Below are 26,922 nucleotides of genomic sequence, written 5' to 3' on the forward strand. Positions count from 1 at the left end.
GCTCTTCAACCATTTGCACCAGCTGCATGATTTTGGTCTCATTCAAAAGATAACTCTCTTATTGTTCTTGCAAAACAGTGAAGAATCACTCCAAGTGCTTCTGGCACTGAGTAATAGTGGTCTGAATATACTGAATTTAAAGAAAATACACTCCGTCTGAAGTTTGTTGTTGACAAAGATGTCTGAAGATGGGTATAGCTGGTAGTCCCGAGCTGAAATACACAATAGAAACATAGAACCAAGTGTTATCAAGTTCACCACCAAATTTCAGATAAAAAGGGATAAAAACTTAATTTATTAGACAAGTTCGTCTAAGAGTAACACCAGGCGTACACCAACTGTGCAATATGTACATGTACTGTACATATTATAATATTTATTGATAAAAAAAACAACATAATATTTATAAATAACTATTATATTACCCGTTAGTAGTAATCACACAGAGTAAGTGAAGTATAAAGACATTTTTTTTCTAATATTTTTATGCTTTTTTGTATTTTTTTTGTACAATAAATAATAAATATTATTTTGGAAATAAATGTTATTTTGAAAAAACAAACCATGGGAAGTGACGCATCTAACAAAAGAGGCGCACATTTCCTTTACGATGCGCGCGCCACCAGGACGCTGAGCTGTTCCAGGGTCAGTCTGTAACAAAAGACGTGGGTGGGCACTTTCTTATGAAGTTGACACTCATTGGCTCATGAAGGTTGTAAAAGACCCATCGAAGCTCCGATTGGCTCAAATGAAGTGTCAATCTAATGCTGAGAGCCCGCGCTAAAACCAGGAAGTATCTGTACCGTGATGAGTTTACGAGATATTAAATTATGACGATCAGTTTATTTCACAGATTGCAACACCTGTTCATGGATTTTTATCTATGTGACGATGTTCACAGTGGACATCTTTTTCCCGGAAACGAACGTGGCAATGCCTTAGGAGCGTCTTTTTCAAAAATATTGCTGAAAAGAGGATATTTATGAGGCTTTATAGGTAAGTTGGCTCAAAGTTATGATTTTTATTTTGAGTGTACTTGCTAGTTTGAGGAGCTGATTGTACCGCTGTTGTGATTTTCATCTCCATATTAAAATAGACGAGATTCTAAGCTTTCCAAAAATATTTAAAACAATTCAGAATTCAAAAATGTCCATGTACAGGCGCAATAAAACACCTGCTGGGCCCGCACACTCTAAGAGGTTTTAAGAATACATCAATAATAAAAATATATATATGTGGCACATTTCACAATAGAAATGCAACCTCTATCATATACCAAGCCCAATAACACTCACGAAATATCATTTCGTAGACTCTTTACAGAAACCCTCACTTGACCCCTCTGAAGTGAACAACTTTTAGTGCCTTGAGATTGCTTTTAGCTTTGAAAGGCGCTTTATAAATACAATTTATTATTATTATTATTATTATTATTATTATTATTATTATTATTATTATTATTATTATTATTATTAACTACAGACCTGTCTCTCTTCTTTCATTTCTTTCCAAAACACTTGAACATGCAGTCTTTAATCACCTCTCGTCTTACCTTCACCCGAACTACCTTCTCGATCCGCACCAATCTGGTTTCAAGGCGGGCCACTCAACTGAGACTGCCCTCCTCGCCAGTCACTGAGGAACATAATGCTGCTAGAGCAGCTTCTCCTCATAAACACTTGAGTCGTCATCCTTCTTGACCTTTCTGCTGCGTTTGACACAGTGAACCACTAGATCCTCCTCTACACCAGTCTTTCTCAAAGAGTGGTCCTGAGTATATTGGTAAAATGTCACGTTTGAAATTAATTTATTATAAGTTCAAAGTGTTTCTCAAACTGTTTAAAAATGACTAGTATAGAGTGTAGCATAGATGTAGCCTAGTTACGCAGCTATGTGTAGATCTTAGATCGTAAAATTAACCTACGCAGCTGCGTAGGTTCGTTTTGTTATCTGACAAAATGGATCGATGGCTAAAGACAGGGTCAGTTAAAAGAAAATTAAATGAACAATCTGACGCGACAGGCAAGGTGCATCGTCCTGATGCAGGTGATTCAGCAGCTTCAAGTGCTTCAGCAGCAACAACAAGTAATTTTGTGTGCGTTACTGAGTCCCAGGAGAACGGTTCGCCGTGTAACCACAACCTGGCTGAAAGCTGTGAAATTCGGCTTGAACGTGGAAAGTCCAGCGCTAAAGTGAAAAGAAAAGATCACAGCGACTACATAAGATTTGGATTTTTTTGGACTGGAGATGAAGATGATCCCAATCCACACTGTGTTTTGTGCTACGAGTCGTTGGCGAACGAGGCTATGAAACCAGTCAAGCTCAAGCGACATTTTGAGAGCAAACACAAAGATTACATTGGGAAACCTTTAAGTGTTTTTGAGAGAAAACGTGATGAACTCAAGAAACAAATGACAAAGTCGCCATCACAGTTTTTTTCACTGGGGGAAAATGCGAAGGCTACAGAGGCATCATACAGGGTATCCCTTCTCATTGCAAAAACAGGTAAACCTCATTCGGTAGGTGATAATATAGTCAAACCAGCTGCCAAGATCATGACTAATTTATTGTTTGGGGAGAAAGCAAGAGACAAAATTAACAGGGTCCCCTCTCCAATGACACTGTCCAACGGCGAATAACAGCCATGGCTGAAAATGTGAAAGATCAGCTGATCACACGTTTACGCCAAAGCCAGGTTTTCACACTGCAACTGGACGAGTCGACTGATATCGGGAATGAGGCAAATTTGCTGTGTTTTGTAAGGTACATTTATGCTACATTTAATAATTAACTTGTGTTTATTGTTAAATTCATGTTAAACTTGGACCTGCAACCATAGTGTTACTGTATTTTCTTTTTGAAAATCCACAGCGTAAGTTTGTCGTACTAAATGTGGTGCATTTTGTGTATCTTGCTGAGGTTCACTCACACACTCAGCAATAAAGCGTGACTGTAACTTAACGTGACCTGAGACTGAACATGAACTAAACTATAACATAAATACATGGCATAACATTAAATAATCTGGCAGGACATGACACTGTCATTTGTAATATATTGTTGGAGTGGTAAGCAGGCCTATCGTTTTTGGATATTTGGGAAGTTAGGTGGTCCGTGAGTGTTTTTTTTTTATTGGTTAAGTGGTCCTTGGTCTGAAAAAGTTTGAGAAACACTGCTTTACACCCTCCAAGAGGGGAGACTCAGGCTCTGCTCTCTCCCTGATGAGTCCGATCTTTATACTCCCTAGCAAATTGAAGCCTTTTTTTTTCGATTACCCCACTCATCAGTGGTTTTCTTATGGCTACACAGCTGTTTAGTCACAATCCCTTGAGTTCCCTTCGCATTGTGCGTGTGGAAATATTCTTACTTTCACTTACTTAAACATAGCCGTGAGTTCTACAGTTGATTTCTTATGATATGATTTCACCAAACGTTTAAGTGATCTCCGATCACGATCATTCAACAGTTTTTTCCAACCACATTTCTTCCTCGAAGATGATGGTTCACCACTATCTTTCCAGGTTTTAATAATGTGATTAACAGTTCTTAACCCGATTTTAGTAGTTTTAGCAATCTCCTTAGTTTTTTTCTTTGCTTGATGCAGGCCAATAATTTGACCCTTCTGAAGTTTCTGGCTTTGTAAAAGCAGCTAAAGCCTGGCTCTGTTGAACTGATTCAGGTCTGATTGTATTTGCATTTACGCTCTGTCGTCTATATCTGAATCTCACTGAAATGTGTTTCAATTAGTTGATTCCTTAATTAGAAAGTGTCCTTCAAGTCTTTCAAATCAATTCCTATTTGTATGATACAGTTGATGTAATCCTTTACAAACATAAAAAGTGAAAAGATTGCTATATTACTACATAATAGATAACGATGCTGATGTCAGCTCTTTCAAATTATCTTTTGATATTTGGGTTGTTTGCATTAAACTGAACTGCAACTGAAATCCCTCTACAAATGTCATGAACTACAAATACTAATAGCAGATAGTAAAAAAGCAATAATTAGGGAATGTCTGTGTAAAGACTGTACAACAGGGGTGTTCAAACTACGACCCGCGGGCCAACTGCGGCCCGTGGTCCATTTTTAATTGGCCTGCAGCAAATTCTAAAAGTATAATGGAATAAGGCCCAGACAGAAACTTGCGCTTGAATGTTTTGTACTTCTTAGTTCTAACACAGAAACACAGTTTTGACTTGTCAGCTAACTTAAAACATCAAGTGTCAGATAAAGCTTGTGCTTTAGATTTTTACTGATTGCATGTGATGAGAGCACAGATGCGACAGACACCGCACAGCTATTAATTGTTTTTGCAGGGAGTTGACAATAACTTTTGCGTTACGGAAGAGCTTCTTGGTCTTAGGAGTCTAAAGGGCACAACATAATTCGAGCACGAGGACTTTACCACAGATCATTTCAAGCTTTCCTGTCTGATGTCGATGCTTAATACGGGGACGCACTCCACCATTCTGATGTCGCAGCTCCATGCTGCAGCAGTTTTATTCCCTGAGATCAAAAATGTATCTGTTTTTGAAAGAGAAGGATCGACCTCTTCACGAGCTGAGTGACCCTCCATGTTTGGCAGACCTGGCATTTTTAGACATGAAAGCATTCTGTGTGAAGCTCCGACTCTTTGAGACGTTCAATGTTGCGCACTTCCCCACGCTGTCCGAAATGTGCTTTTCCAAAGTCCAAGCTTTCTGATAACATGGGGAAATGTGTGTCTGTGATCACGTCTCTCATGACAGAATTCAGTCAGCACTTCCAAGATTTTTCTATCATTGAGAAAGAAATCGAGCTGATCAATGCAGAAGAAGTTTAAGAGAGTCTGCAACTAGAACTTATATTATAATAATAATAATAATAATAATAATTATATACGATTATTCCCTGAAGAATCAACATCAGCTTCTCTCCCTCCCCAACTTCTACCAGAGCTTGGAAAAGTTTCCTCTGATGAGATGCCACACACATAGAATGAGGAGTCTGTTCGGCTCATATATGTGAGCAAACATTTTCTCTGAACAAAAGCAGATTGAGAACCAAATTGACCGACAGCATCTCTGTGATGTCCTTCGTATCTCAAACACCAAACTTACTCCTGAGCTTTAGCATCCTTCAGTCCAAAGCGCAGCATCACTGCTCCCACTGAGTGCAACGCTGTTCCCATTATAGGAGAGTTAAAACATATATTACACAGTATTTATGTAAGGTCAATTTTTCAATAAATTCAGTCAATTAAAGTTGATAACATTTTCTAACCAACGTTAGTTGATGTGTTGACGAGCCCAATAACTTATTTTTTTAACAAGCTTGAGATATCCCCCCCCCCCTTTTTATACAGGGATGTGAAGGAGGATCACCATCCTGACTAAAAAGCAATCTGAGGCTCCTGTTTTGAGAATGAGCTGCAAACCCATATTGTAACAAATTAAATGAAACCTCATTAATAGAAAGCTGTGATGGCTGCCCCCCCCCCCTCCTTGAGCATATTCAATTATCAAGCATAATCCACCTGCATTTGATAGATTTTTTTTAAGGCAATATACCTCACCTCGAGTGAGTGGCCCAGCCCTTCATATATTTTTCTGCATGTGGCCCTCAGTGAAAAAAGTTTCGACACCCCTGCTCTACAACAATCCCTGAATGGATAGACATAGATTAATAGTTATGGAACGATTTACTTATTCTCTCAGACATGAAACTAAAAAATGTGAAAAATACTGGAAAAGCTGGAAATCTAATTGAACCTGAAATTATTTATTCACTATACATTTATTTTGTTTTAATATTGCAATGTAACCCTGCCTTTTCGTTTTTCTTTTAACATTTCCTATTTTAAACAATGTCAAATATTTCACCTTACCTCTGATGTCCCTTGGTCTGTTTGTTCTGTTTTTGTCCAAATAAATGCTACTCTTTTCACCATCTACATGTCCCCCCTTGGTCGTGTCATCAACCGGCATGGAACATCGTTCTATTGTTATGCTGATGACACACAACTCTACATCAGAACTAACCCAACCCCCTCTGCACCTCTGCCATCATCCACATTAGCCACCTGCCTGGAGGAGATAGAGGTGTGGATGAAGCACAATTTCCTCCAATTAAACGGCACTAAAACCGAAGCCCTTCTAGTTGGCACCCCACATCAGGTCCAGTCCTCCTCCATAACCTGCATCACCTTCTCCGGTCAGAACATTCCACTCTCATCAACAGTCACAAATCTGGGTGTTAAAATGGATCCTCACCTGACCTTTGAGGCCCACATCAAACAAACATACAAGAACTCCTTCTACCACCTCAAAAATATTGCCAAACTCCGCCCCACACTCTCTCTGTCAGATGCTGAAAAGCTTGTCCATGCATTTGTCTCCTCCAGACTTGACTACTGCAACGCACTTCTCATCGGGATTTCTAGCAAAAACATCCAGAAGCTGCAATACATCTAGAACAGCGCTGCTAGGATCCTGATGAGAGTGCGAAAGTACGAACACATCACACCTATACTCAAAACACTCCACTGGCTCCCGGTCTCACTCAGGATTGATTAGAAAATCTCCCTGTACACCCATCAGTGCATTCACGGAAATGCTCCATCCTACCTCAGAACTGCTCACCCCACAAACCTCCACAAGAAACCTAAGTTCTGTAAAGGCTAACCTCCTCCTTCGCCCCATGACCAAGCTCAAAACCATGGGAGATCGCGCCTTCTGCTCTGCCGCTCCCAGACTGTGGAATGCTCTCCCTGAACATCTGAGGACGCCACAGACTGTGGATGCTTTTAAAACAGACCTGAAAACGCATCTTTTTAACAGAGCATTTTGTTGGACTTTAACCATTTTAAAGTGTTGTCTTGTCTGTCTATCAAATGTTTTTATTTTATTTTTTAAATGTATATTTTGCTCATCATTTTTACTCTGTAGCACTTTGAGTTTAATGAAATGTGCGCTTATAAATAAAATGTATTATTATTATTATTAAATCTAAGGACAAAACCATCTGTAGTTATTGTTCCCCCTCATATGTGTTTGTGCCTTGTAATGGGTTGGAGAGAAGTTTTCAATCAAACTAAAAACGCAACAATATAATATTGCTTTTTTGAAACGGATGCAGCGATTATGTTGTGTGTTTGGAAAATAACTACCAGTGATCATACAGACATTACATCTCAAAAACTACAAATATTTCCTTAAATTACAGTTTCTTAAATGCCATGTCCCTCCTTACACATGTTGTTGTCATACACCATTATAATTGAGTACTCTTGATATTAACTACATATTAAATTAGTTTATGTTGATTAAGCATTGACTCCTATTTATTTTAAACAGAGCCTGATTTAAACTTTCATCATTATTTTATTTCTTAAACTACACATTTAATGTTTAATCATTCTTATTTCCTTTTTAAAACCTTCATGTTATACCTTTTATACCTTATACTTATCCCCTGTTTTTACATTTCGGTTTTCCTTAAACTATTGCTAGTCTCCATCTTCATGTTTAAATGTTGAATTATGTTTTTTTCTCATTAACTACTGTTACATTAAGCATGTAAGAATCTGCCCTTTTCTCTCAACTTTTCCTCAAAACAGATGAGGCTGATCAGAACCTTGACTACAATTTTGCTTAGTCATTTAGCAGGCTGGTTTGCATTAGCTTCCAGAGGTCTGGATTAGGGTGGATACTAGAGGCAGCATGTGATTGGCCCTGCAGTGGAGGCGGGCGGGCCTGTCCAAAGTTACACATCTGGAAGCTCTTACTGCTGCAGCTCAGTCACTCAGTAACTCAGTAGAGTTGAATAGAATACCACAGCCAGAGAGAAGATGTCTTTTATAAAAGTAGATGCATCATCTGATTTCTCCTTCCACAACCTCCCTTATGGAATATTCTCCACATCTGACAATGTAAGTGCAGTTTGGTTATTACTTGGTTTACAAACAGATAAAGTGGCTGTCTGAGTACTTCTGGTCATGGTTTTCAAAATAGCATATTTACATAAAGGTCTGTGAGGAAAAGGATGATGTGTAGTCACAATCAGAGCTCTCTGAAGTGTACTGAGCTCTCAGAAGTGTACTCTGAAGTGAATGTTGAATTGCCTTGCTGGATGAAATATTGAAAACATGTAAGAACAGATTTAGAACCTTGCTAGATGGCAATGTATTGTGTATCATCTGTAGTTATGTCAGACTGTGTTTTATTTCCCCAGCCCAAACGTCGCATTGGTGTTGCCATTGGTGACCAGATACTGGACCTCAGTGTAATAAAGTCTATGTTTCGAGGCTCTGTGATTTCCAAACACCAGGATGTTTTTGACCAGGTACGTTTAATCATTAATTGTTATTAGAGAAGAGGCACCATAAGTCAGTTTACATTTTACCTGACATGAATCACATGCACTGTGCAACATCATCGTAACAAACTAGTAGTATTATCTTACTACAGTATGCTAATAGGACCTTTCAAAAGAAAGTCTAGTGAGTCCCCTTTCTGTAGATGTTCTGTTCTTAAGTACTAAGTAAAAAACAAATACCTCGAAATTACACGGCAGTACAATACTTAAGTAAATGTATTCATTTATATTCCACAGGTCAGGTAGATGTAGGAGTGAAAATGAAGTCACCAGGGGCAGCATAAACACTTGAGACAATTTTTATTTATTGGCCAAACTTGGAACTGTAGGTCACATGACCCTTAAGCTTAAGTACAGACAGATTAGCCAAGCACATCTATTAGAAAAAAAACAGTTGAAGACCAATGAAAATACTCCAGAGCATCATACATTCTTCAAAACTAATGCTTTGATAAATCACAACCATTGAGTCTGATATATTTAAAAGCTACACAGATAAATAGATATTATCTTGGTGTTAATCATGTGTGCAGGTCAGCCAAGGTGAAATCTTATGAACTCTAATGATTGTGGTGGTAATTAAAAAATATAGAAGTTACAGCTTTGGTGCTATTTAATAAAGAGTCAAAAGTGTTTAACACAATCAATCGTTTTCAGTTGAAAGGACAGATAACCTGTAGCCACATGTTCTACAAGTATATGACACTGAGTATACAGAAATACAAGTCATTTATACAGTAGAGTTGCATGGCAGGATCAGGTAATACACATTTATGTCTACCAAATAGGAAGAAAAGGCACAGAGACATGACACATGATAATTGCGACTGTTAACATCAGTCTGCTGATTGCCTAACAATGGTCAAAGTGGTGCCTTACTGTCTGTCAAATGCTGGCAGACACAGGGACATCAGACATGTATTACAACTGTGAGAAAACACAGGGTTAGTGACTGTAAGGCCAAACAACAACTTTATAGAAAATATTACCAGAAGACTATATGATACATTTTCACGGCAATGATCATGATCTAATTCAAATCAAATCAAATCAAATGTATTTATATAGCCCACTATCACAAATTACATATTTGTCTCCGTGGGCTTTACAGACTGTACAGGATACGACCCCCTCTGTCCTTAGACTCTCGCACCACACAAGGAAAAACTCCCTAAAAGTAACCTCACAATTAAAGGGGGAAAATGTTAGAAACTTCAGGGAGAGCAACTGAGGAGGGATCCCTCTCCCAGGACGCACAGACGTGCAGTAGATGACGTGTGTACAGGATAAACAACATAGTAAAAATACGACATCCATGTGACGGAACTGATGGTGTGATTAAAATATATATATATATATATAAACGTAGGCCACGATTCATGATCCACACGTAAACTTTAACAGTGGCAACAGGCAATAGAAAGATACAGTATACAGTATGTGCTGGGTGAGCAGCTTTAATTGGTAGGAATGGGCAGCCATATTTGGACTCCTCATCCAGTTTTACAGTAGTCTATATGCTTTTGCAAAACATAATCTGTATATTATCAACACATGGCTTGTGGTCTTACTTATGTTTTGTCACTCCAGTTTATTTTGCATTGTAGAGATATCTCAACTGGTTATAGGAAGGGGTGCTCTATGTATCATTTCTGAATTGTTATCTGTGTCGCCCTACAAGCCCACACTGAATGCTTTCATGGCTCTTGGTTTTGAGTCCTGGAGGGAGGCTAGGAGGACTTTGCAGGGGTTGCTGTCAGCCAATGAGAACACTCTAAGAGATGATGTCAGCCTTCGGAGCAGGTCAGTCTGTGTGGTCTGTAGATGCAGACATCTGGTAGTACACAGGCTTACATAGCATTTATCAGACTATTGCTTTGTGTGCTTATTTTATTAAAATACAATAGAAAGAAATAATAAAATTATAATGGTCATTCTAGGCTACAAAGGAGAGTTTCAGTTATGTTGTCTTAATGCTTTTCCAGAAATGTATCAATCCTGACAATATTAAAGTGTGTTTAATTATATTTTGATTTGTGAATATTTTGGTCTAAAGATGTTTAGTATCAGCTCAAAATATGAACTATTCAATATTCATAGTCAAATCCTAACATGGTTACTGCATATCCTGTAATTCTGTAATTCACCTTTACAGTCATAGCCCTGAAAGATTACTAAGACAAGTAATATCTTCTGAAAAACAAGGGTTGTCTTTTGTGCAACAACTTAGTTATATATTTAGTTAGCTAGCAGCTAGTTAGTAAGTTAGTTACAGGTCTCAAACCCTCACAATGTAACTGTTGTCCAATGTCCTTAGATCAGATGAACATCGAATTCAACCTGATCTTCCTCGCTTTGCTTTGCTCCTTTGCTTCACTGAGTTGGTGATCCTGGATAACTAGTATCACTTAGCTGAATTTATATGTGGTCATTGACCCTTGAAATGTTCTGGAAAATTATTTCTTGAAGAGTGGGAACCCAGTCTTATTTTACAGCTCCAAAAGGCTTGTAGCCTTAATCAAATATTTTTGTTTTTCTGTCCTTGTCTCTACAGAGCATTTGTCCATCAGAGTACAGCCACCATGCACCTTCCTGCAGACATTGGTGAGCATTTCCTGAGGGTCAAAACCCACAGTTATCAGAGCTGTTTGTTTAATCAAAGTCCACTCCTTCATCGGGCCACAGGGTGGCATCCACTCAGAGATGTTACCCGCTCCTTGACGTCCCATCACACATCCTGAATGATGCATTTGTTTGAGACACACTGATGGCTTTTACTTGATAGTTTTGCCTATTTTTTCAACAATATTAATTAGTACAATTGTACGTTGTTGTTGATGTTAGTACAATTGTCAGATGTGTTTAATTAATTTATGCTTTTTAAACCCTAGTTATTGTGTCAGTATTTTGGCCATTGCCACCAAAAAGAAAAGTTGTTAAATGGATTTGAGGCTCATCAGCACCAGGGGGCACTGTTTAAACACATGTTACATTTCTATTTCTAATGACTTGGCTCATTTAGTCAGGTTTGTTCTGATTGACTTCCCTAATAAAAGAAGGGTACAGGCAATAGATATGACTATTTTTTAGCCTGTTCCTCTTATGAATTGTCTTATCTGTTTTTCATAGGCGATTACACTGACTTCTACTCCTCCAGAGATCACGCCACCAACGTTGGCACCATGTTCCGGGGGAAGGAGAATGCTCTGATGCCAAACTGGTACACTATCAATCAAACCATGAGTGAACACTTACGGCTATTGGTAGAACTTACAAAAGGTTAATACATTCCACTTGGGGCAGATACTGACAGGTTGAAGAAAAAATGTTCAAGGCTCTGTGCAACAGTTATATGTGGGTGGAAACTACAAGGTTTCCCTAATTGAATTGGGCCCCAGAACATCAGTGTACATTTAAAGACCGCAGCAGAGCTCTAGCATGCCTCAGTCACACAGCACAGACAGCCTTCATTTGTAGTCAGGAGGAATGCTGAGGTGGCTGGGGCATCTCTGTTTTCCTCTGACTTTGACACACTGCACTGTGGTGAAGCAGATGATTGGCGAGCCTGCTCCTCATGTCTCATGTTTTTGAATATATGTATTACCACTATTGGAGACCACTATTGGGTTGGAATATCTTCATTTACTTTTTTTTGGTTCTTTCTAATAATATTTTTCACCTACAGTAGAAGTTTCATGGCAGAGAGAAAAAACAGAAACACAGCAATATTTTTATTTACTTGCCTCCGTAAAGTTCTATCTTTGATTCTAAGCACTCATTGCTGTGACATTTCTGCACTTCACTTCCCAGAGATCACCTGGGTAGTATTTGGACATCTTTACATGCTCATCGTCATTATAATAATATATAACATATGATAAGAAAAGAGAGCCGAGCCAGAAGGCAAAGCTCTCTATCTACCGGTCGATCTTCGTTCCTACCCTCACCTATAGTCACAAAGGCTGGGTCATACAAATGGCCAAAATGGGTTTTCTCAGGCGGGTGGCTGGCGTCTCCCGTAGAGATAGGGTGAGAAGCTCAGCCATCCGGGAGAGACTAGAAGTAGAGCCGTTGCTCCTTTGCGTTGAAAGGAGCCAGTTGAGGTGGTTCGGACATCTAGTAAGGATGCCACCTGGTCGCCTCCCTAGGGAGGTGTTCCAGGCACGTCCAGCTGGGAAGAGACCCCGGGGAAGACCCAGGACTCGGTGGAGAGATTATGTCTCCTCACTGGCCTGGGAACGCCTCGGGATCCCCCAGTCGGAGCTGGCGTATGTTACCCGGAAAAGGGAAATGTGGGGTTCCCTACTGGAGCTGCTGCCCCCGCGACCCGACCCCGGATAAGCGATGGATGGATGGATGGATAATGAACTGAATGGTTTTAATAACCTATTTCCTGCTGCAATCAAAAATATCATCTCTGTTCAGTGAAATGTATTTCTATTCAAAATATATAAATATAATATACAAAATATACAGTTATAAACTTACAATGATCCAGGCACATCGTCCAATGTACCGTACAAACTAAACTTTATTTCCCTACTGTGGTTACTATTATGCTAACATTCTGTATTGTGTTATGCAGGTTGAGGCTTCCAGTGGGATACCACGGTAGAGCATCATCAGTGGTTGTTTCCAAGACCCCCATCCGCCGCCCCTCAGGCCAGATGAGACCTGATCAGAGTAAGATCCTTACATCAGATAGAAAAAATAGACACCACAGAACAAAACCCTAATCACCAGTTGTGGGCATGTAGAAGTGAGTTTGTTACAAACACATATTTAAGACTGATGGTGACAACCCGACAAACCCTAAAAGAGTACTTGCCTGCATTGCATTCCTAAAACATTGAGAGACTTTTAAAAACGAAGGCATCAAAATCGAAGCAACATAACCAGATATTGTTTTTTTTACACATTTTCTTCATCCTTTGTCCTAAACCTATTACATTGACAATGCACGTCGACTGCCAACAGTTCAGTTGGAGATCGTAGCCTCAAGCCTCTAATGCCTCAAACAGAGATGAGAAGCCGACTACAGAGGTCTAACAATCTCTCTTCTTTCTAACACACCCACAGATTTTTTCCATATTGAAATTTGTAGTCTTCAGGTCCAACCAATGCTGATGCAGATTTGATGAAGCTGTAAAATCTTCCCCCTTTAAGAAAAGGGGAAGAATCTAGATTAATTTGTTTCCTATATCAAAGCAGCAGTAATGCACACCAGGTCAGCTTTAAGTAGAGATCAGAGAGTTGCAGGAAAAGCTTGCACTCAGCAATTGTAAAGGGCTAGAGAAACACTGCATCTAATTTGCATGATGATAACATTTCAACACCTTGTGTCAGATGATGTTCCAGTTTTCAGATATGGTGGCAGATTTGGTGTGTTGGATTGTAACCAATCTCCAAACTATTAGGCTTATAAACCCTTTCAAAATTACAATGTAAACAAACAAACATTAATTTATTTATAATAAGGCTGTGTTTCTTAGTAACTAATTACTTAAGATCTTAGAGATGCAAGGTTTTTAAATATGATACATTTAAATGGTGGTAGGTGGGTTTTGAGAGCTTTTTGCTTAAAGCAGCCAACCCTGTGATTAGTGGACGACCTGCTCTACTGAGCCACAGACACCCAATTTCTGCCAGCACCAAACAGCGGTCAGACAAAGTTATCAACGAGCTAGCAGGTGAACATAGTGGAGCACTTAGCAGCTACAGAGACAGATATTGTGTTGTTGTTGGAGTTGGTGGAGACCAAACAATAGGTAAAAGGAACATTGAACTAACATTCATTGTGTGGACACAAACACAACTCCAAATGAATGATGCACTGTGTTTGCTGGATGTGTCATATTTTAATTGTGTGTGTATGTTGTATATTCCTACATTAATTTGATTTTAATTACCATAATAATACCTCTCTGGTAATAACCATAGAGGAAACCTGGAGTTAGGTAGTATTCCAGCAGCATTGGTAAACACTGTATATTATATGTTTATTGCTTGTTCTGCTACACTTAAGCAGCCAAAAAGATAAATGAATGCAGCTTTAGCCCCTAAATGTAATTGTTTTCCTCGAATAATAAATATACACAGGTTCTCTTACAGCTGATAACCATTCTTGCTTTTTCCTTCCTCTTAGCAAAACCTCCAGTGTTTGGCCCGTCTAAGCAGGTGGATATTGAGCTAGAGATGGTGATTACAGTGTTTACTTAATCTAATCAACTGTATGCTTGTCATGTTTGAATAGATGTTGAAATAACCTAATTTCAAAATCAGATTGTCCTGGTGAAGGGGCCAAAGTTGCCCGTCTCTGTTGCCTTTTGTCTGTTTTATAGTCAATGTTGCAAAATATCAGTATTTCACTACTGTTATATTTCTTCTTTATTCTGATAAGGCCTTCTTTGTTGGAAGAGGGAATCAGCTCGGGGAGCCCATTCCCATCAACAAAGCCCATGAACACATCTTTGGCATGGTACTCATGAATGACTGGAGTGGTAAGAGCCTCTGCACAACACATCACACCAACATCATCCTTGTGTCTTGTCGATAGTTTTATGGTTCCCTGACACATCCTGGCAAACCTGTCATGGAAAATTCCTATCAGCATACCCAGTCACCGATCCTGGAGAGAGAGGACGCTTGCGCTGCTTGTTCGCCGCTTCTCCTCCTGCTAGTTCTAGTTTAAGTCGGTTGTTGTTGTTGTTGTTAGATGTTACCTTTAAACATCTAACTTATATCTTTTGCTGACTGCATTTCTACTGAATTACAAACCATGTTTGGATAACCGCTGCTACCTCTTGCTGGCACTTTCCACTGCTATCGACAGCTCCCGGACAACAAACGCTAGCTGGCTATCTAGCAGTCTGTTGGCTTCCAACGAGCCAGTCAGCTCCTACGGTCAGCTTCCTGTTGCCAGTGGGCCACAATACGTCCACCACTGTTTCATCACCGCTAATGTGAGGTATCCCCTGGACAGCCCTTCAGCTGTCCCAGTGCGATTAGACTCCACAGCTAGCCGTCAACTAGCTTGCCGGCTAAACTACTGCTTGGAAACGGACTGCTTCTCCCTGCTTCTTCTCCTCCTGCCATGCTACGGCTAATCATCTTGCCTTGCCTAACAGTTCTCCATCTCTGTCCATGGCTAACGGCTAGCCCCATACTAAAACCTGTGGCAACCGGCATGATGTCCACGTATTCCATCCCGCAACTGCTGAGTCTCAACCACCACACAACTCCAATGTGCATCTCAGCCATCAAACAACTTCTCCTACGCAGACCTCATTACACCCACAGACGCTTGTGTCATCCATTCCTTCCATCTGGACCACTGTCGCACGTCTGCCACATCATCAGAGGACTGACGTGCTCGGTGTTAGTAGCCCGGGAAACACCGTGAGATCGCTACACACCAAGTGGGACAGAAAACGTGGAGTGGAATTCAGCCTACTCCTGCCTCTACAGTCAACCACTCCATCAAGCCTCAAAATAGAACTATTTAACGCACAATCTCTCCCAAAAAATTCCTGCCTCATACATGATCACATCCAAGACAAGGGGATTGACTGCATGTGTCTTACTGAGACCTGGCATCAGCCTGAGGCCTATTTTGCCCTAGATGAAGCCTGCCCTCCTGGCTATAATTACCTGGAGAAAGGTAACCAGTACGGTGGTACTGGTCGCGGTGGCGGCTTAGCCATAATACACCGCAGTGACCTCAAATTGCCTGACCTGTCCTCATTTGAATGCCTTGCATTTAAATGAAAACCCCCCTTCCCCATGACTATTCTCCTCATCTACCGCCCACCCAAGCCAAACCCGGCCTTCATCTCAGAGATAAATTAACTTCTCACTTCACTCTGTACCACATCTGCAAATACTGTCATACTTGGGGATTTGAACATTCACGTCGACACCCCTTCCCGCCACCCTGCAGCTGAGTTCTTATAACTACTGGACATTCTCAACCTAAAACAACATGTTGATGTCCCCACACACACCGGGGGGCACACGCTCGACCTGGTCATCACTGACTCAGTCCCCATTAAAAATCTGTTGGTGTACGATCTGGGAGTGTCTGATCACAAGGTCATCTCAATGGAGTTGAAATTGTCTCACCAGAGCAAGCCCAAATGCCAATTCATTTCAGAAATTTTAAAAACATCAACACAGACATCATGACGTTGGACCTCCAGCAAATCCCCTCTGCAAACTTCACAACAGTCAGTGAATCAGTGGATTTCTACAATAGAAGCAATATCCTGGATCTCCAAGCTCCGGTGAACACTCGGACAGTCACCTTCTCACGCTCAGCCCCCTGGTTCACTTCAGAGCTACGGAACATGAAGGCAGCTGGACGTTTACTGGAGAGGCGTTTCACAAAATCTGGACTCAGTGTTCATAGATTAGCCTTTCAAGAACACTAAAAAGCTTACTCAGAGTCACTCAGAAACGCACGGACACAGTTCTACTCCAATATCATCAATAAAAACCCTGAAAACTCCAAGCAGTTGTTCTCCACCATAAGTCATCTCCTCAGGCCACAAACTCTTTCACACACCGACACCACAGAAGAGCAGTGCAATAGCTTTATTACTTTCTTCAAGACTAAAGTCGACACCATCCGCTCTTTTCTCTCCAGCTCCTCCGCTCAGTCTGTCCCTGTTGTCAACCCACAGCCTGGGATTTTCCCGCCTCTTCGCGTCTTCTTGGAGATCTCTCAGCAAGAGGTTAAGGACGTCATCCGCAGGATGAAACCTTCCACCCGCGCACTGGACCCTTTTCCCACAGCCCTGGTAAAATCCAAAATTTGTGCTCTAAGTCCCCTGATCACCAAAGTCATCAACCTGTCGCTCCAGACTGGTCATGTCCCATCTTCTCTAAAAACTGCCGTCATCAGACCTCTTCTCAAAAAACCCACCTTATACCCAGATGTCCTCACCAACTACAGGCCCATCTCCAACCTGCCATTTTTATCAAAGGTATTGGAAAAAGTTGCAGCCCAGCTTCAGGACCATCTCAAAGCCACTTTGAGAAATTCCAGTCCGGTTTCCATTCCGCCCACAGCACCAAAACAGCTCTGGTCAGGGTCACAAACGACCTGCTGATGGCGGCTGACGCTGGCTCCCCATCTCTCCTCATCCTCCTGGATCTGACTGCAGCGTTCGACACGGTCGACCATCATATCCTCCTTCAGCGCCTCCACTACACCACCAGACTCTCTAACTCCGCTCTGAGTTGGTTCCAGTCCTACCTCTCTGGAAGAACAGAATATGTATCCTTGGGAGGTGCAAGTTCGCAGATACACCCAGTAACCTGTGGTGTCCTTCAAGGGTCGGTTCTTGGCCCCACCCTCTACACTCTGCCCCTTGGCCGTGTCATCAGCCAGCATGGAATACCATTCCATTGCTACGCTGATGACACACAGCTATATATAAAAACCGACCCGATACCACATGCAGCCCCACTGTCGACATCTGGACGCCTTTGTCTCCTCAAGGTTGGACTACTGCAACACTCTCCTCATCGGGATTTCAAGCGGGAGCCTTCAGAAGCTACAATACATTCAGAACAGCGCCACTAGGATCCTGATGAGGGTGCGAAAATATAACCACATCACACCCATTCTCACTCCCTCCACTGGCTTCCTGTCGCATTCAGGATCGAATACAAAATCTCCCTACTCACCCATCAGTGCATACATGGAAATGCTCCTCCGTACCTCAAGGAACTCCTCCCCCAACAAACCTCCACACGCAACCTCCGCTCCTCTAAAAAAACTTTGCTCCACCCCCCCAGGACCAAGCTCCGCACCATGGGCGATCAGGCCTTCTGCTCAGCCGCTCCTCACTTCTGGAATTCCCTCCGAGAACACCTGAGGGCTCCACAGGCCACCGACTCCTTCAAGAAGAGCCTAAAAACCTTTCTTTTCACAAAAGCCTTTCCGTAAAATCTTATGTCTGTTGTTGTTTTTGTTTTTGTTTTTGTCCTGCATTTTAGCGCCTTGAGATTGCTTTTAGCTTTGAACGACGCTTTATAAATACAATTTATTATTATTATTATTATTATTAAACCAACAGCTCTAATTAGCAGTGAGATTTCACTTAGAAGCACAATTTTTCCTTAATTTAGCTCTTCATTACACATGTTGATGCCACTTCAGATTTAGTGTAAGCGAAATGATTTTAAATGAAATGGCAGTCCTCATCAAAACATTAGTGGGTTAATGAATAATTGATTCAGCTGGTAATCTCTGGAGAGGACATGCATAGTGCTGTTGCTCTCTGACTGTCATTGTCTCTAATATCCCCTCTTTACTGCTGCCTCAGTCTGTAGCCTGCCAACGGATTCCTCAATCTGCCATCAGAAGTCAATTTAAAGCAGCATTCCAACAAAAATATTCATATAATCAGAACAATCTAATGTCTTTTTTCTTCTACGGGTGACCCTATCCTCTTATGTCTTATTTGATACTAACTACTATGATGATGTAAAGAATACTGTGAAATTCAGCTTCAAAAGGTGAGAAACGGTATGAAACATGAGCAGGCTTACAGCTCCAGTCTATTTAACAGCTGTCCCTGCTCTTTCAGTTCTGGAGTTGGTGACTTATAGTCAAGTTGTAAGCTTCACACATAAATGGACTTCCGACTTGACTTTTAACTCATCCTCGATTAACTTGGATTTGAGAAACTGGACCGACATTGGGAATTATTTCAAGGTATATGCAGGGTCTACTGCTTTGTTTAGTATGACAAAGATGATGGTTGATATTAATGGCGGAAAAAGATGAAGAACTCGGAGCTTGAATGTCGAATCAAAACCGCAATCTTCTAGTTAAATCGATATATTTATTAACGTGATAAGTCAAACATAGAAAATACTCTCAGCTGAGGACACAAATCGCATCGCCGTTTCCACAGACTCAATGCCTAAGAAACCCCCAGGTTGCATGTCTGACGGCTCCGCTCAAAGTGTGACAAAGAGTTGTAAAACATCACATCTAACACATGGAGTAGGCGTTGTCCTTCTCCTCACTGGTCCCCGTTGGCGCCATCACGCTCCTCCGTCAGCAGAGTCAGGAAGTGATGGTTTGTTGACCTGTTCTCTTAAAGGGGAAGTGTTCCTATTGCTCTTACATTCAATATTACACTTTTAATACATACAGTGCAGAAAATGCATAATAGTGCAGAAATACATATTGATTGAGGTAGACAAATACTTATGATAGTCTTTCAAGTGTGGATTAATACAATCAGGAGTAATTTACTTCACAATATCCACAGTAAAATGTTCCTTTTACACAAACATTAATACTGGTAACTGGTAATCTTCTTAGTTGGATAAAAAACAACTTTGTCTATCTAACTTTGCAGATTACCAAAATTCTAATTATTAGGGCTATGCATTGTGAATCTGTTTGCAGTATCAGATGGTTTAATGTGCATTTGTTTGTACACTAAGACAGGTTGGCCATCCTGCAGTGCAAACTGCCGATATATGTTCCAGCCAAAGCCAATGTCAGTCTGTACCAAACCTCAGTTACATCTTCCATCCTATTCATGCTGGTTTAAGTATCTCCTAGTTAAAATACAATGAATATAGCAAGATATTGTTTTCCATTACTGATTTGCTATAAAACTGGAATAATGACACTGAAAGCAATAGTTATCCATTTTTAACTGAGGTGAAAGCCTAGTAATAGCAATATCAGTATTGTTTAATACGAATCAACACATTACAACAGTGACTCAGAAATAATAATGATCTAAAATACACCATAGCATCAAATATAATGCAGGAAAGCTCTATCTGTTGCAAAGCAGAGGCTAATGTTTGTTGGAGAATGGAAACGTAGCAGATGTGCACTTACAAGAATTATCCTTGGTGGTTGTAAAACCTTTCGTAGGCAAAAGTGGAGATTTCATGATGTAGCTACTAGGTTTATCTTGAATTTTATAAATATAAATCTTTAAAAAAATATATATGTTTACACAAAAAGAGAATATTAATATAGTTCTGTATTTCCTATCTAAGTGTTGTGATTATGAGAAATGTCACCTATCACAGGACCAGATGTTCATTAGCCTAAGCTGTCTGCAAGGTAATGGAAAACAGAGCTATGTCATTGTTTTCATTTAGATTTAGTTTAGTTTTTGCAGATTCAAGTCACCACAATTCCTAGTCTGTGGACTCCATGCACGACAGTAGCTAGTTACTATTACAGAAGCATAACCTGCCTACTTATGATGTAATATTTTGTTTATTCTCAGCCAGGGACATCCAGGCATGGGAGTATGTTCCTCTTGGTCCTTTCCTGGGGAAGAATTTCGGAACAACGATTTCACCCTGGGTCATCCCAATGGATGCGCTGTTACCCTTTGCAGAGCCCAACCCCATCCAGGTTAGTACAAGAGTCCTGGAACTGCTGTTATAAACATAATAATGTTGTTCTCAGTGGTCATCAAAACAAGTATGATAGTTGGTCAAATATTAGCCTTCCTAGCCTCACCCGCCGCCTATGATCAGACTATTACATTGGAGATCTTTGGATTGGTCATTACATGCCCCTTACTCTTGTGTCACCTTCAGGACATACAATAAATGTTTTGTCTCTCTACTACTTAAGCAGGAGCGTTGTTTCAGCAAAAGCACAGGTATGGCAATGCGACATGACAACAAGGCCCTACTATCAAGGCAGTAGGTTTTTTAAACTGGGGGTCCTCCCCAAGGAAAATCTGGTGAATTTCTATGCACTAATTTATGTTGGAAATGTCTTTTTTATGGAAAGGTAAAACACAAAATGGCACTAGGTGGCAATTCAAAATACAACAATAAAGTATAATGGAATATTTTTGGTAAGGCTCTCAGGCATTCTGTAATGCTCTCAAACATTTTTTATCTCCTGTAGATTAACTTAATGTTATCTCTGCTGAGTCAACACACATGTAGGCATGATTTAATCTTCCCTCCCCTTTCGTGTCTTAAATGAAGTAACTTTAAATGTGCATTTGGCACCTATTCATGTCAATGATATATTCATTTATTTTTATTAATTTATAAACACCTGGATTTTTTTCGGATGTGTTTCAGTAAATATTTGCTCATGTTCAAAACTTTCATCACATTCAAAACATATCACACACATCTGTGTTCTCTGAGAAGTTGAGAAAAAGTGTATTTATATGAAATAAATAAATAATATTAATAAATTCATAATATTAATATTATCATATTAATGGAGGAACAAGCAAGTTCCCTTACTTATATTCACAGAATACAAATTACGCATTACTACTACATGGTCACAAACACACACACGTACAAAACGTGCAACATTAATTTACCCAGGGAAGATTTGTTGAGTACAAATGATACATTTTAAGGCAATACAAATAAAATATATTTCTTATTTGTATTTGTTTATTTTTAAAAACCTGATTCCAAGGTACCTGCCATACCACAATTGACACCTCCTCCTCGTTTTTTCTTGTTTCTGCTCTTTCTGCAGGATCCACAGCCCCTCCCCTACCTGCAACACCCTGATGCTTACACTCTCAACATTAACCTGTTTGTGTCACTTAAAGGTACTGTACACAGAGTGACTATCATCCATTCAGCTCTAATGGTTTCCCTGTGTATTTATACTGTATGTAGTTGAACACACTCTCTCACACATACAAACAGACACACACATTTCTCATCTGTAAAAGCCCTGAGGTGGCAATGAGTCACCATTTAATTATTTGTATGTCTCCCTTTTCCATACTCTCTCTCTGTATATTTTTCTCCATCTCTCTCATTAATGTTGCTTAATATTTTACCATCTGTACCACTTCTGAGTGCTTCCCATGCCTCCCACACACACATACGTATCACGATTGAATGAACAATGTTACGAGCAGAGATGTGGAGAAGGATCATTTTCTAATCGAGATTTTATGATGAAAATGTGAAGTATTATTTTCCTGTACTTTGTGTTGGGCTGCTTTTACTGACTGAAACTGAAGTGGAATAATTATTCAGATCTTTTTCTTAATTAAAAGAAGCAGCACAAACATACAAAAACTACAAGTAAAAGCCCTGCATTCAACATTTTAGTTAATTAAGAGTACATACAGTAAGTGTCATTAGCAACATTTACATCCAAAGCACCAGTACTCTGTCACTGTTATTATAACTATTTCTGATGAATTAATACATAGGCAGCATTTTCATGATGTAGTTGATCAAGGTGGAGTGAATTTAACCATTTTATATACAGTATTGTTGGCTAGTTTAATGTACTGAATAAAAAGGGATCATACTTTCAAGAAAAACATTTTCTCCAGGATTACGGTCGCATTTAAAAAAAAATGTGGTTAACAAACACAAATTGAAACAAAACAAAACGAAAACTCAACACTTGGTAAGGCAACACAACTACTGTACTTGTTAGGTTCATAGACTGTATATAATGGACATAGTGGCGGCAGCAACTCAAGTGCTAACTGCTAACTGAAGCTATGTCCGTCTCCCGGGACAGCCAACTGCTCTCCGCCCGTAGCAGATGTTTCATGTACCTGACACTTTGAATTTTATCCAAAAATCAAGACACATACATTGGACATAGTATTGATAAGCCATTGAGTGCAGCTCCTCTTCTTCTCCCTCTATACTGAGGGCAGACTGGCACTACAGTGACTCACTATCACCTCGAGAGGAACTAAAGTTGTATTACAGACTGGACGAAGCGGGGAGAGTCAGTACTCAACATGGCTGAATTACACAGTACCATGGTCATGGTGTTTGAAGCCTTGATTCCACTTCTGCTGTAACTATGTATACTATGTGTCAGGAGTACTGTAATATGTTATGAAGTAGATGTCTCTTTCAATAGAAGTAACTTTCTTCTTTTTGCTCTTAAGCACAGGGCATGGCAGAGGCAGCAACCATCTGCAAGTCAAACTTTAAGGTAACAACCGTGTGTGCTGAGCCAGATCCACTATGCCACTGTGACATCACTTGACTTGAACTTTGTGAAAGTGGTCTTCAAGCGTTTGGCTGTGGTAGTGGTTATGTTATGTTATGTAAGTGGTAATGTTTTTGGCTGCAAATTTACCTTTTTTAAGCCCATATTTCCTTGCAGGTAGAACAATTGGTAATATGAAGTTAACCAGACAGTTATACAAATGTCACTAATTACTTAAAAGTTTATTAAGCAAACATCAACACGATCATAAATATAACACATATATCAACATACATCAACCCCAAACAATACATACATATATATACACCTCAAAATTTAAGGATGAAAAACAAGAAATAATAACTTTATTATTTCATTCAGAAGAGGCAGTTTTGAGGGGAACTGTAAATATTTGCTGCACAGATTTCTTTGTGTTACTGAACGATAATAAAAGAACTGCAACAAACGATTATGTTCATTATCAAATAATTTGTTGATTACCTTTTCAATTAATGGATTAATCGTTTAGCCTATAAAATGATAAAAAAATGTCCGTCACAATACAACTATGCAAATAAACTATTTTTATTAACTAACCCTAACCCTAACCCTTTATCAAGTGATATCATGCAAGTAAATATATACACTGTTTTGAGGGTTTTAGTAATTTGTTTACATCTGCAAAAAAACCTTAACTTTTCTGGGTAGTTTTATCATCTATATCTTATTACAATAACTATCGGTTAATAAGTTAAAATGCCTCCACTATGACCATCAGTATTAAAAAAAACACCTTGTGCAGTTTTAGCAAAAATGTTGTTGTTGGTGCAGACTCATTGCTCAAAGCATCACCAGACTGCAGAGGCAGGTATGACAGACAGCCTCCTTTATGCAAATGGTGACGCAGTATGAAGTCTTGCAGTCTGCCTCTCTTCACTCACATTCAACCATTTGTGTCTCTATCTCTAGTACATGTACTGGACCATGAAGCAGCAACTTACCCATCACACAGTCAATGGTTGCAACGTCAGACCAGGAGACCTGCTTGCTTCTGGTACCATTAGTGGACCTGTGAGTGTCTGCATGGACAGTATGCTTAGTACTTGATACATACTAGTTGAAATGGATTTTCTTTTAATTGTGTTAAAAGGGGTGTTTTTTAAAAAATATTCTATGCCATGAGGCCTCATTGTCTAGTCAGGCCTGACATTTCATGGTTATAATGTTGAACTGAATGCTAAATAGTACTCTAAGACAGATCTTGAAAATATTGAATTAAAGCCCCAATCTATGGATTTTGGTGATCTCTAGTTTAAAACAAATAATAAATTATATATTTTTTTTCAAGCAAAGATCTGATCAATTCAAAAAATACTATTATCCAATAAAATGTATAAACTTTAATTTAACAACGATTTATTCAGTTTCGTGTTATTATCGGCAAACAGATTGTCTATCATCTCTTGTGTTTTACATATTCAGTACATTTGTAGTGTACAATGCTCATACTGTGTGTACTGTACTGTATCCCAACAGGATCCAGAGAGTTTTGGTTCCATGCTAGAGCTGTCATGGAGGGGATCTAAGAGCATCGATCTGGGAGGGGGAGAAACCAGAACTTTCCTAAAGGATGGAGATGAAGTCACCATCACAGGTTAGAGTCTAACTAACCGTCTAACCGTTAGACTGAACCTTCAACACATTAGCCAGTTAACTGGATAATTCACTGGAAACATATAAAGTAGTTATTATTCAAAATTAGCTTTCAAAACAAAAACAGCAGGTTTTATTTCATTATTGATAATTATTGATATTGTTGGTGTAAAATACACTACAGGAATAACATTTTGTAGTAAAAAATAAAACAATTCTAGTAATGGTAAAATCTGGTTTCACCTCTCTTACCCATTTGCGCTTTCTGGAAAATGCTTTTCACGTCTTTCAATTGTCTGTTTACTGATTTATAAACCATGAATATATGCAAAGGAAGAGATATATCCTGACTTTAGGTCCCTTATGGTCAAAATCCAAAACTTCTGGATCCTACATGTCCTACAATGCAACTCAAATGCATCTTTCATCATCCCTGACTAGTAAATGCCATACATTTTCAAATTCTACAACCCTACCTTGTAACGCAGAGTTTCAGTTCAAATGCGTCGTCTCCAAACCCAAATCGAGTCACTCCAGACTTGACGAATATATCATATGGGGTTATTTTTTCATAGTGTTTAGCAATGCAGTCCATCTTTCTTTGATTCTTTCTGCAGTGTTCTGCAGCAAATTCATTTTGTAGTTGTTGCATGTTACACATCTGTCCCCACATTTCTTGTCATCTCTACTCTAGACTTAATTAAAATGTTTAATGCTCAAAAATACTCACAAAAAAGCTTTTAGCCAAATTGTGTGATGAGGTTATTCTTTTATACACAGCTAACTAAACACACTTTGTCCTTTGCATGCACACTACAGTTAGTGTTGTTTGTTTATTGCCTCTCCATGCCCCTCCCTGAACAGTCGATCAAACACAGGTCCATCCACTCAGGCTTTGAGAGTGAAGTAATGTTTCTGACGGGCCTCAGAGGATTTTGTTTTTCTTTCTTTCAATAATAAAAATGTTAACAATAAATTTAAAAATGTTTGACTCAAAAAAGACATGACTTTGATTTCGGATGACTTTACATAATCTAATTATACTGATTATCATGTCCATAATCATATGTTTGTAATGTAATGTCCCATCTTTTCCTGTCTAGGTTACTGTCAAGGAGATGGATACAGGGTGGGCTTTGGACCCTGCATGGGAACCATTCTCCCTGCCTTGCAACCTTAACTGTTATTTAAGTGGGCATCTTTTTGTAGAGCATAAATAAATACAAACTTACACACTTACAGTATCTCAACCTGCTTTACTATCCATTAATGAAGAGGATTACAACCAAAAAATATGCTCACACACACACAAACACATAAAATGTTCTCTTACATGTTTCCGGCTTTAGTAAATAATTGATGAGCTTTTGTCAGATTCAGTCGATGTAGACTCAGTGTTCTGTAAAGTTGTATCTTGTTATAGAAATCCAGTAGAGGGATGCTCAAACATTACGTCAAAGTATTACTGCTATACCAGGATCAGTGTTATTGATGTTTTATATGTTAGCTCCTGATTTATAATAAAATCATCCATTTATAAAATGATCACTGTGTATCTATCTGTCTTCTCTTTTTTTCTATAGACTTACTGTGCATGTCTGTGGTCTAATCACAGCTCGATTCAGAACTTCTTCTTCTCTCCTGTAAAAAATATGCTTCTCAAGTAATTTAGTTTCAGACCAATTTTTCTCTTTAAAACTTTAAATGCTGTGTCATAGTTTCAGAGTTTGAAGATGTTGAAACTAAGCAGAATCAGACACATTGCTGCAACAGCATCAATGAACAATAATACTTAGTTTGAAGTGTGGTTGTATGAGGTACTAATCCATAGTCAATGTATTACGTAGAGAAAATATTAATAATTAAGGCTCCTCAAAACGTCAATTAATTTTTTAAATAGTAATAATTCTCACAATTTCAATAGGTCATCGGAACGACTTTGTCAGTGCTCGGGCCCT

The 26,922-nt window shown here is 39.3% G+C and overlaps 1 protein-coding gene across 2 annotated transcripts; it reads left to right on the top strand.

The window, feature by feature from the left end:
• Nucleotides 1–791: 791 nt before the first annotated feature.
• On the top strand, nt 792–26,509 carry fah (fumarylacetoacetate hydrolase (fumarylacetoacetase)). 2 transcript variants are annotated; one of them, XM_029454690.1, is made up of 14 exons: nt 792–996; nt 8,215–8,325; nt 10,040–10,161; nt 10,913–10,962; nt 11,488–11,578; nt 12,944–13,041; nt 14,504–14,556; nt 14,759–14,858; nt 20,634–20,764; nt 21,872–21,947; nt 23,268–23,314; nt 24,281–24,382; nt 24,848–24,965; nt 26,068–26,509. In XM_029454690.1, the coding sequence occupies exons 2-14, from the start codon at nt 8,278–8,280 to the stop codon at nt 26,142–26,144; spliced, it is 1,113 nt and encodes a 370-aa protein (XP_029310550.1). In that variant the 5' UTR covers nt 792–996; nt 8,215–8,277; the 3' UTR covers nt 26,145–26,509. The 2 variants fall into 2 exon arrangements, with proteins under 2 accessions (XP_029310550.1, XP_029310540.1); XM_029454680.1 differs by lacking the exon at nt 792–996 and adding an exon at nt 7,757–7,912.
• Nucleotides 26,510–26,922: the final 413 nt, after the last annotated feature.

Source organism: Cottoperca gobio, chromosome 3 (genome assembly GCF_900634415.1).
Source record: "Cottoperca gobio chromosome 3, fCotGob3.1, whole genome shotgun sequence".
NCBI lineage: Eukaryota > Metazoa > Chordata > Actinopteri > Perciformes > Bovichtidae > Cottoperca > Cottoperca gobio.